Raw genomic sequence first — 12,921 nt, forward strand, 5'->3', positions numbered from 1 at the left:
AACTTAGGGAAACCATGGGAATCTCTGTGATTCCCTTTAACTGTTTGCTGTTTTTTCTTCCCACTCTGATTTCAAAAGACATTTGATCAAAAACATGAAAAGTGACAAAAAGTAGGACAGCTGTGACGTGACGGAAAAAACATCTATATTCAGGCAAGGTTTTCTGCTGAGGGCTTTAAATCAGTGCTTCACGGATCAAATACAGGCGTGTTTAACTGACAAAAATAAAAATTGACATCCCACTGATTTGTTATGAAAGAGGAGAAAAACCTGGGTTGAAATACACTGTACAACTTCCAACTGAGCAGCAAACATGTTTCATCGTTATACTAATGACACACACTCACACAGGGAGCGCTGGAAGTTAGAACCATGCCTACTTCAACTTCAAATGGGTTTCCAATAGTTGCATAGCAACAGGATTTCAAGCAACAGGATCTGCCTCTTTCATCAAATATTTGTTTTTGTGCCCTCTATACAAAAGTTGGATTAACGGCGCTGCATGTCATGGTTAGGTGGCTGCCCAGAGGGCGCTCACGCTCAAAAAAGCAGCAAGCATTTATCTATCGTTTTCTATCAGATTATGTATTACATTTGTGGTATTGAATGCAACATATGTTTTAAAAAATGGCTAGTGCACTATAAACACAAACTGAAACTACTATTGGCTCCCATTTCAATCAGAGACTTACTGCTTGAGGTTGTACACAATAACAATGACCAAAACATAATTTTCTAATAAAAACAAGAAAAAGAAAATATCGATTGAAATGCATTATCATCACTCATATACTGATACTATACTAGATACCGATAGCATCAACATCTGGATGGACCATCCCTAATTTACATTGAAATTTTAGCGGTTAGTTTCTTGTGTAGTCCTGCTTGGTGTGTGTGTGTGTTGCATGTTCAGCCATTCCTTTTCCTCTCGTACTCCAGTGATAAAACTACTTGGAAGAAACATAGTTTATTTTACGCCAAGGTAGTGAGGACTAGTATATTAGAAGAGGCTTTGCACTGTGGATAGACTACATGTCTCATGTTTGAAGCGAGGCCTGGGCGATATGGCCTAAAGATAAAATCCCAGATTTTTTCACCAAAAATTTGATTTACAATTTTTTCCTCTACTTTTTAAAAGGAACCATTGAATACAAATGACAGAGATAATTCAAAACCATTTTTTGTTTTATTTAATCAAAAACTAATAGTTTGAAATGACACTGCATACACTGCATCTTACTCCAAGCAAAAATCTGATTGAAATAATGTTGTTTTTAGACCAGATATAAATGTGTATAATTTCAAATAAACAAATTAAGAGCTTCCCTTGGGAAGCAATACTTCTGCTTGAATAGAATTCTGTTAACAAAAATGTAGCTTTGCACATTGCATGCAAATAAACAATCTCCAACATTGACATCAATAAAGTGCAACCTTCTGTCTTGAATAGCATAGTTCTGTAAATAAAAATGTAGTATTACACATTGTATCCAAATAAGTAATCAAGTAAAACATTGAGAGGACTATGGTTTGTTTCAGTAAATGGATAAAGTAAACGCAGCCTTTTTCTTTCACACATCTTTGCTTCTTCCTACTCCTTTTTCGGCCATGATGTAAAAAGAAAGGATATAAAATTATGTGTGATGTATATATTGTAAGTGTGTTCATGTTCAAAAGCGACTGCTTTCATGATCGCTCTACACATTGTGCTTCTTTCTCATCATACATGGCATCATTATATATACCTGGTGTAAATGATTCCACCGTAGTAAGGTGATTTTTAGCCTGTAGTTTCTTGTAGCGTCTTGTTCACCTCGTAAAGAGTTGTAGTTCCCGCACTCGGCTAGAGGCTTTGGTTTAAGTTGGTTGGTTGGCCTTTTTGAAACAAACTTTGCAGTGTGCAGTCAATTGTTCCACGCTTGTTGCCGCAACACCAAAGTACTGACAACAATTTTCTTTCCTTTGAAACAAATGTCTCGCTCTCGTTAGCGCTAGCATTAGCCATGTTTATCTATGTGAGCCGCTAAGGACGCAAGGGGACTGCGAAAGCTACGGAAGGAAGATCCTGAGTAGAGATGTCCGATAATGGCTTTTTTGCCGATATCTGATATTCCGATATTGTCCAACTCTTAATTACCGATTCCGATGTCAATCGATACCGATATATACAGTCGTGGAATCAATACATTATTATGCCTTATTTTGTTGTGATGCCCCGCTGGATGCATTAAATAATGTAACAAGGTTTTCCAAAATAAATCAACTCAAGTTATGGAAAAAAATGCCAACATGGCACTGCCATATTTATTATTGAAGTCACAAAGTGCATTATTTTTTTTAACATGCCTCAAAACAGCAGCTTGTAATTTGGGACAGGCTTTCCCTGAGAGAGCATGAGGAGGTTGAGGTGGGCAGGGTTGGGGTGGGGGTGGGGGGTGGGGGGTTGGAGGTGTATATTGTAGCGTCCCACAAGAGTTAGTGCTGCAAGGGATTCTGGGTATTTGTTCTGTTGTGTTTATGTTGTGTTACGGTGCGGATATTCTCCCGAAATGTGTTTGTCATTCTTGTTTGGTGTGGGTTCACAGTGTGGCGCATATTTGTAACAGTGTTAAAGTTGTTTATACGGTCACCCTCAGTGTGACCTGTATGGCTGTTGACCAAGTATCCCTCGCATCCACTTGTGTGTGTGAAAAGCCATAGATATTGTGTGACTGGGCCGGCACGCAAAGGCAGTGCTTTTAAGGTTTATTGGCGCTCTGTACTTCTCCCTACGTTCGTGTACACAGCGGCGTTTTAAAAAGTCATAATTATTATGACGATACCGATAATTTTGAAACAGAGACCGATAATTTCCGATATTACATTTTAAAGCATTTATCCTGAGGGCCAAAAAGTATGGCAGAGCAAGAGGAGAAAAAAATAGATTTTTTAATTTTTAAATTGTCCGCAAAAAAACCCTCAAATATATCGACAAAATTGATATATTGCCCTGGGACACAGCTGCGGTGAAGATCGGTTGGCCTCGGCGTCTCATCAGCCGATTGCTCACCAGTGGAAAAAGGCAAATATCGGCCCCATGATCGAGATCGGGACATCTCTAACATCCATCCAACCATCCATTTTCTACAGCTTGTACAACCACCATAACTTTGGTTCCGAAAGGGACAAGCGGTAGAAAATGGATGGATGGATGGGTACTTGAAGATCTCTTCACTGCTCAAAAGAAACTCCAATATTCACTTTAGTTTTACTTCTTTGTCGCGTATTTGCTGGATGGTTTTTCTTGTCCATACCAATACCAGGTATTTTCCCACTTTATATACGTGTATCATGACAGACAGCATATACTGTCTGGCTGGCTGTGTACAAACAAAATATGAAATGCGGGCTAATACTTTACAGATACTGTGATATGATTGTTCATGTTTTTCAGTCAGTACAGATTGGTGTCTTATCGCATTGTGTTGCGCATTACAAACTCAAACGTGTTTTGTGCTTACATGGAAGCTAGCCTATTTCTTGCCGTAGTTAGCTTTTAGGGCTAATACTGAAGCACGCCGGTGTGTGGTAGAAAAATAGTTCCTCATTGTTCGCTCTTGCAGTTTGGTGATTATACAGGTTACGGAACATCAATTAAGTATTGGTGACGGTTTTAAAATGCATTTTTTAAAAGTGATTTAGAGGTAGAAAAGATTGCTCCAATTAGCTGCATTGCTAGCTACCTAGAACGAGACGATTTTTACATGTTAGAAAGCAAAAAAAACAAAACCCTTTTGTCTTTTTGTATCTCATGATAATTGTGAACAATAGGCAACATTTAAAAAAAAAGTGCAGTTGCCCTTATAAGTGCCGAAGTGCAGAAAACCGGCAAAAGGCACAACGTCACGCACAACCCAGGTACCGTAAGATGGCGCCGTTGGATTTAATGGGGATCAGTGACCGGTAGGACCGGAGAGATTAGGTCGGTGCCAAAAAAAAGAACTGGATTCAGTACCAATCCTTAAGGATAATAACGGCCTAGGATTCAAATCAACAACATTTTGATTGCTAAAAAGTAACTTAGCCCCTAAGCCATGTGCATGTGTGCTTTCTGTGGTCTGCTTGGACACACCAGGAGCTTCACGGGCCAAAAATGTACAGCACTGGCTTCAATAAAAGATGAGCCTATCTGCAGATACACGTTTCCTGCAACAGGATATGCTTCTTCTGTGTTCGTGAAAATTCTATCCTGTATTGTTGTCCTTTTTTTTTTCATCTCGCCTACATTAACTTCAGCTAGACATCAATTAATCAAAGCTATTTATGCAAAATTACGTTTTTTTTCTGTACAATGTCTTAGCTGGAATATGGTGATGAATAATTCAGAGCCAAACATGTGTTTTTCTTTTATGCTCTCAGGAAATATGTACAGTATTTGCGCTTTGGCAGAGAACATATTAAAGTATTATTCAACTTAAGTACTGGATTAAAACATGAGCAGGCACACCAAATAAATTATTAGGCCTCAGCTGCTTGTTTTGGAACTTCATATAACTTGATAGTGCAAAAACAGTTTAAAGTCATGCATTGACACTAATGCCATGCCCTAACAAAGAACTACTACTTGCTACTTTTTATGGTCCTTGTCCAAGTTTTAAAGATGTCACTTACTTCGGAGATATGTTGTTTCCTAGCATGCATGCAATTTGTACAGGAAAATGAATTTATACCCACTGTTATTCATTCACATTGCTCCCAGTAGCACCTTCCACAGGTGTTGATGCTAATGAAAAAGCTTCACAAAAGTTCACGCAGAGCTGCATGCACTAAATGGTTGTGTGTTTTGTGACCTGGCTGGTAGCCATAGTGGAGCATTTAAGTGGCCAACAAGCTGATATTTCCCTCAGGAGCTGCAACAACTATAGGAAAGGACCGTGTGCTTGAATGCAAAGCTCACAGTAAATACTCCATCTAATTAGTATGTCTGCTAGTTCTGCCTATAAGTTAATGCATAGTCACATGGAATGGAAAACTACATGTTGTAACTAAGAAAATACACATACTGCTATTAGAGACACCCAACCCAGCTGTTGGAGTTTATTCTGAAAGCTACAACTGCATGACTGCCTTTGATGTCACCTCAAAACACAGATTTTGAACCACTTTCAAACATGACGGCATATGGTTATGTTGACATCAACAGTTGGTGAGCTGCTTTCTCGCGTCAAAGTTTGTGGAAGTTTATTCTAGATCATAAATAATGTCTCTCACCTTGATAGTAGAAGGATGAGTATGTAATCCAAACAAGTTGGTACAGTTTGACATCCAATTGGAGATAGCGAGAAACACGCGAAAAGATGCTTGGTTCCAACCCCCTTTCCTTTGTGAGGATTATGAGTCATTCTTCATCTAAAGGGGAATATATCAACATCCTAGTAATCAAAATCCCAGAGACAGGAGACATCGTACAGTAAGTGATGTTTTATTATGTTTGTTGACCCTCATAAAGTCTTCATTGAGCAGTAATCAGTGACGTTGTTGAAAAAAATAGCGATCGTAAAATTAATACGCCGCTGTATGCTTAAAATGATCAAAATATGTAAATATTGAATGTTATTATGATTGTGCCTATTACTACATTACATATATACTTACAGCATGTATATAAAACTTTAATGTACGTGTTTGGATTTTTTTAAGGGCAAAATAGAGCGGTTCCCTTAGGCTCCATTGTAAGCTGACTTTTGATTGCATTTATTTACTAGTTAGAATGCATTAAAAAATAGAAAAACTAATGCGTACTTGTCTTACATAAGGATTGTGAATGATAGGCAAAATTAAAAAAACAAACATGCAGTTCCCCTTTAAGGGCAATGCTTAGAAATGGGTTTACAATATTAATAATACAATCTTTGTTGAACTGTAAGTAATTTCTGGTAAATGCAGCCACTAATATGCCCATATAAAGTTACATACACATTTAAAAAGGTGTATCCTAACCTCAAGCATTAATAGGCTGAAAGAAGAAGGGGATTTTGCTTGTGCATACATTTAAATCATAATACCACAAGTTCACACCCGCGGTCTGCCATGCTTGAAGAGCCACCAAAAAGAGCGTCATGACAACCTCTACATGTGCTCCATCACAGGTTGTGTACTGTGGCGATTGGCTTCTTGCAATTCATGCTACACATTAAAACGAATTTTGGTTCGTTGTCTACCTGTCACGCAGTTGACAAACTTCCTGCGCAGTAACTGCCAACTTGACCGCGGCTTTCACAGCTTCCTCTCACCTATTCTCCTCCCTGCCCCTTTCCTCCGCTTCCTCCTTTCAATACCCCATATGTCACTAACCACTTCTGTACAGCGGTTGGTCTGCGGTGACGACCTTATATGGTTTCCATGGATACCAAGAAGAGTACGTGTCAGACAGTGTGACCTGCTGATGAGAACGAAACCTGGGTCATGCACTTTCCTGGAAGGAATGCACACTCTCAGACGGCTTGTACCGCGAACGAAAGCCGCGGCGGTGTCTCGTGTCGAGACAGCGTCTGCACACAAAAAACGGAAACTGAACTTGTGTGGTTGCAATTTACCTCTCAGCTGAGTGCTCTGCTCTTATAGAAAACGTGAAAACTTTAGAAAAAAAAAAATCAGAAATGCGACTGATTAAGTGTGAACAAGCTCATGCTTTGTAGCGCAGTACCATTTCGGTCCTCAAGAGGTGATGGAGAGTCAAAGAGGTGCACATTTTGGTGTTGAAATGCATGGGTGTGCTCGCACTTGCTCGGTTCATTTAAAAGGAACTTTGGTGTGTTTGCTCCGCTTGTACATGAACACGATCATCCACACTAAATAAGGGGACTGGGACAGCCTGAAAGATGCAGGTGAATTCTGGTATTGTTCGGTTTATCCGAGCTCAAATGTGAATGCCACACGCACCAAAAGACATGGACCAGTGTTAAATTGAGGGCAGAAAGTATGACTAATATCTACGATTGACGATGACAGTCAATGTTGCCCTTTAAAATAATATTTTTGAGGCTTTCCTGAAATCTAATCTAGCTAAAATATTAGAATAAGAAAATAACGAACATGTTAACTAAAAATGTCACGACCCTGATCGTGGAATGAATCGAGGGCCAATATTCTCTTGATGAGCTGCCGATCTTTACTGCAAATGTGTCCCAGTGTTTACATGGCTAAACATTGTAATCATATGAAAAATTTCTTCAAAAAAGATGCACGCTCAGGGAGACACAATTACATTTCCTGATTCCTTGTTGCACACATGCAGGAGTTGCATGAATTCCAGGAGGGTGCGTGTTTTGCCAAAACACCGGCTGTAACTTGAGACCAAACTGCAACGAAGATACACCTGCTCAGTGGCCTAGTGGTTAGTGTGTCTGCCCTGAGATGAGTTCAAACCCCGGCCGAGTCATACCAAAGACTATAAAAATGGGACCCATTACCTCCCTGCTTGAAACTCAGCATCAAGGGTTGGAATTGGGGGTTAAATCACCAAAATGATTCCCGAGCGCGGCCACCGCTGCTGCTCACTGCTCCCCTCACCTCCCAGGGGGTGGAACAAGGGGATGGGTCAAACGCAGAGAGTAATTTCACCACACCTAGTGTGTGTGTGACTATCAGTGGTACTTTAATTTTAATCCTCACCAACTTGGCAGAAAATAAACTAAATTTATTCCACGTACCATTATCACTGGAAGATTAGAGAAAAAGGAATGGCTAAGCAAGCTACACACACACTGAGCAGGACGACATAAAAAGCGAATTGCTAAAGCTTTAATGTAAAGTAAGGGTGATCATTCCAGATATCAATACTATCGATACCAAGAATAGTATCAGTATGAAAACGGCATTATAATATTTTTCCATTTCTTACGGTTACAAAATTATTTTTTGGGTAATGTCTGTTTACGAAGTCAGGTAGTAAGTTTCTGGAAATAGGAAGGCTTTAGGGGGACAAATGATTTAAATGGGAGCCAATAGCAGTTTTTGTTTACTTAGTGTGCACTAGCCACTTTATTTCATTGAAAAAATGTAATGTAGCATTCAATACCACAAATGTAATACATCATCTGATTTACAATATTACTAGTAAATCTAATAAGATAAGCTTTATAAAAATGGTTATTGGGTTTATTTTAGTTACTTGCTGTAAAACATTCTCAGCTCTATAATATATTGTTGAAGTATTGGCCTGGATCTGAGGCCAAAAATATTGATTGGGACAATCCTAAAGTCAACCAATATGTTTTTCACTGCTCAGCCTTTAGTCTGTGACCAAAACACCAGCGTAAAAACTAAGCTAAACAAACCAAAGTACTTTTTTAACATTTTTAATTAGAGCTGTCAAAATAAACGACTTAACTCATGTGATTAATCAGAAAAAAATATCACATTATTCATGTACACACTTAGATTAATCATGCCATTTATTTTGATCGTACAAGCTTTAGCTTAACCGCTATAAGGTCAGTGATTAGATCGATGCATATGTCAGTACAAAAATGAGTGAGGAGGGTCCAACTGTTGTGCTTGCTGGCAAATTTTACTCCAAAATACAGCCTGAAAGAACTTTAGATACAACTGGTATCAAGTTTTGTGCAAATAAATGACATGCATTCAAATAAAGCGTTTAAAAACATACGTGGATGACATTCTGACAATAAAATTGCATTTGTGTACAAATAATAGAGTCTTTTCTTAAAAGCCTACTGAAACCCACTACTACCGACCACGCAGTCTGATAGTTTATATATCAATGATGAAATCTTAACATTGCAACACATGCCAATACGGCCGGGTTAACTTATAAAGTGCAATTTTAAATTTCCCGCCACACTTCCGGTTGAAAACGTCTAGATATGATGACGTATGCGCGTGACGTAAACGGTTGATAGAAGTATTGGTACCCCATTGAATACAATACCAAAAAGCTCTGTTTTCATTTCAAAATTCCACAGTATTCTGGACATTTGTGTTGGTGAATCTTTTGCAATTTGTTTAATGAACAATGGAGACTGCAAAGAAGAAAGTTGTAGGTGGGATCAGTGTATTAGCGACTACAGCAACACAGCCAGGAGGACAGAGATGGATAGCAGACGCGCTAGCCGCCAAACTCACCTTAACTTCCTCCATCTCGCCGACCACATTGGTGATCGGTTGAGGTCCTTCGTCGCACCGTCGATCGCTGGAACGCAGGTGAGCACGGGTGTTGATGAGCAGATGAGGGCTGGCTGGCGTAGGTGGACAGCTAATGTTTTTAGCATAGCTCTGTGAGGTCCGGTTGCTAAGTTAGCTTCAATGGCGTCATTAGCAACAGCATTGTTAACCTTCGCCAGGCTGGAAAGCATTAACCGTGTAGTTACATGTCCATGGTTTAATGGTATTGTTGATCTTCTGTCTATCCTTCCAGTCAGGGATTTATTTATTTTGTTTCTATATTTAGTTAAGCACGATGCTATCACGTTAGCTCCGTAGCTAAAGTGTTTCGTCGATGTATTGTCGTGGAGATAAAAGTCACTGTGAATGTCCATTGCGCGTTCTCGACTCTCATTTTCAAGAGGATATAGGGATATAGGGACGGCGTGGCGAAGTTGGTAGAGTGGCTGTGCCAGCAATCGGAGGGTTGCTGGTTACTGGGGTTCAATCCCCACCTTCTACCTTCCTAGTCACGTCCGTTGTGTCCTTGGGCAAGACACTTCACCCTTTGCCTCTGATGGCTGCTGGTTAGCGCCTTGCATGGCAGCTCCCGCCATCAGTGTGTGAATGTGTGTGTGAATGGGTGAATGTGGAAATACTGTCAAAGCGCTTTGAGTACCTTGAAGGTAGAAAAGCGCTATACAAGTATAACCCATTTATCATTTATCATTTATTTATAGTATCCGAGGTGGTTTAAAATACAAATCCGTGATCCACAACAGAAAAAGGAGAGAGTGTGGAATCCAATGAGCCAGCTTGTACCTAAGTTACGGTCAGAGCGAAAAAAGATATGTCTTGCACTGCATTCTAGTCCTTCACTCTAACGTACCTCATCCACGAATCTTTCATCCTCGCTCAAATTAATGGGGTAATCGTCGCTTTCTCGGTCTGAATCGCTCTAGCTGCATTGAAAACAATAGGAAAATGTGAGGAGCCTTTCAACTGACTACGTCACGCTACTTCCGGTAGGGGAAAGGCCTTTTTTTTTTATCAGATACCAAAAGTTGCGATCTTTATCGTCGTCATTCTCTACTAAATCCTTTCAGCAAAAATATGGCAATATCGCGAAATGATCAAGTATGACACATAGAATGGATCTGCTATCCCCGTTTAAATAAAAAATAATCATTTCAGTAGACCTTTAAAGGGGAACTGCACTTTCTGTGGAATTTTGCCTATCGTTCACAATAATTATGAAAGACATGACAGATGTATTTTTTTTTTAATGCTTTCCAAATATTAAATAAATGCGATCAAGTCAGCTTACAATGGAACCTATGAAAGCCGCTCTCCCTTAAAAAAAAACATTAAGCGTATATATATATGATGTAAGTATATATGTAATGTAGTAACGAGCACATTTATATTAACATTTAAATTAAATTACATTTAAAAAATGCATCAAGATGTTCCCCTTATTTTTTAACATCACTGATTACTGCTCACTCATCATGAGAGCCAACAAACATAAAAAAACATCACTTACTGTAAAATGTCTGCTGTCATTAGGATGCCAACTGCTCGGATGTTAATGTATTCCCGTTTACATGAAAAATGTCTCGTAATCCTCGTGAAGAAAAAAGGGATGGAACCAAGCGTCTTTTCGTGTCGTTATTGACATTCAAAATTGGATGTCAATGTGCACCAACTTGTCGGAATATGTCCTCGTCCTTCTACTATACAGGTGCTCTGAGGCATGATTTATGATTGACAATAAAGTTTGACGAGCAAGGAAACAAGGAAGCAGCTGATCAGTCGATCATATCAACATTGACACACAAGCTTGTGATCACAGCCTCTCTACAAATAGTTTGTCTGCGTTAGCGCTTATAATAACATTGTAACTAATACTTGGTTAACATTCAAGTTACGAAATGTAAATGGATTATTGTTGTTGCCTTTTGAATGTTTTTTATTGGGTTTTATGGGCAGAATAGAGGACCTCCCATTGGCTCTGCTGTAAGCAGATTTTTATTTACGTTTATTTTCAAGTTAGAATGCATTACAAAAGAAAAATCTGTTTTATAATAACCCATTTATAATGATTGCGAACGATAGGCAAAATTCCAGAAAAAGTGCAGTTCCCCTTTAAGCGAGTAATTACCTGTGATCGATCATGATTAATCCAAATTCCAAAAGATGATTAATCTGATTAAAAAAATAATCATTTGACAGCTCTAGTTTTATTCTTTTAAAACGTATACGCATAATAAGAAACTACCCTTTCAATTCACTCCGACAATAACAACACATACCTCTCGTAGGCAGGTATAGATGGGACAGACGAGTACCCGGAATGGCTGCCCGGAACTGCTCATCATTGTTCCAAACACCTCACACAGGAAAGTGATGAAACCCAACCACATCTCTACGTCCGACTTCTGGATCTCTTCGCGGCGGGCGAAGTCCCTCTGTGGGTATGTGATGGAAATGGAGGAGAGAAAGAGAGAAAATATACAGATTAATCTCTGGTAGGTGAATGTTAAAAATGTTACATTTGTCAGTGGCAAAGATAAACTCTCATTCTTGCCAGAGCCGCTAATCTCTGTTAATATCTCTGATTGGAGTTTTTGTCAGTGGCGCACACATTAACCTTTGTTCCTTCAGAGTGCTTTAAGCTAAAAAGCAGTTGAAGAACATTTAACAAAATTCATAAATTTCTCATGCAAATCGAAAATGGGTGAACCGAAAATGTCAGGTTAATAGGGATTAATGCCTGAAGTGCGAGCGTGCAGATTTTGCTAATTTAGTCAAAATAAAACTTTATTAACAGGCAGCCTCGTTGCCCACTTTGACCATTTTTAACTAACAACCTGCACAAGTTCTGCAAAGTGTTATATCGGTCTCAAGTTAAGCCGAAGTGGCAGACAAAGACGATGAGTAGAAAAAAAGAAAAGGTCAAATGCTCATCTTGCCTCCCCCATAGCCTAGCTCTTAAGGGCAGCAAGTCACATTACACATTACATCGCAACCAACAATTGATGTGCTTCGCTGCTTATGAGCCGATTGGTCACACAATAATTGCCTCCATATTGAGACACAGTGAGTCTTGAAACAACATCATTAACAAAGGGCATCATGAACATTTACAGCGTTTTGAGGCGCAACGTGAAAATGTCATGTACAAAAAAAGGGAGATCCCCAGGAGTGAGGAGGGAAGGGAAATACAATTAAATAAAGTACTGATTCTTATTGAAGTAGCATGTTTATAGGGCAAGGAACTACGACTTTATTCTTGCAGGCAGGAGGGAGCAACTATAGAATACCTCAGCTCAAAGTAAAAAAATTAAAATAAATGAAAATAAAAAATTCACTATATTCGAACATGGAGGTGCGAGCTTCAAAAACCTCAAATACTTTCGAATTAATTCACCCTTTGAGACATTTTGATACCCAAAACGGTCATTTTTAAGCATTTTCTTTTTTTTCTTTTTTGTTCTGCCTAAAAGTTAATAGGCTGAAATTCTGCCACATGTTCTACTTTTAAATCGCATTATGCCCTCAAATTGCAGTGTCATTATGAATGGGAAAAACACAAATTATCGCTGGGTGTGTAGTCTTGTGTTTTTATTTTATTACACTCACAACCCGATGCCCTTTTTGAACCCATTAACTCCCATTATAATGCATATTTTTCAATGCAATCCTGATGTTGTAATACATTTCCCATACTGAACGACTACAGTAAAGCCAACCAGCAGCGCTACAGTTAGG

At 39.0% G+C, this 12,921-nt stretch overlaps 1 protein-coding gene across 1 annotated transcript in view; it reads right to left on the reverse strand.

Moving 5' to 3' along the window:
• ctif (CBP80/20-dependent translation initiation factor) overlaps positions 1 to 12,921 on the reverse strand; it is a 123,877-nt gene that overhangs the window by 19,286 nt on the left and 91,670 nt on the right. The window contains exon 11 of the mRNA XM_062031334.1: positions 11,463 to 11,618. Within this exon, the coding sequence (XP_061887318.1) occupies positions 11,463 to 11,618 (156 nt within the window). The remainder of the gene's footprint in view (positions 1 to 11,462; positions 11,619 to 12,921) is intronic.

The sequence above is a fragment of the Entelurus aequoreus genome, linkage group LG21 (genome assembly GCF_033978785.1).
Source record: "Entelurus aequoreus isolate RoL-2023_Sb linkage group LG21, RoL_Eaeq_v1.1, whole genome shotgun sequence".
NCBI lineage: Eukaryota > Metazoa > Chordata > Actinopteri > Syngnathiformes > Syngnathidae > Entelurus > Entelurus aequoreus.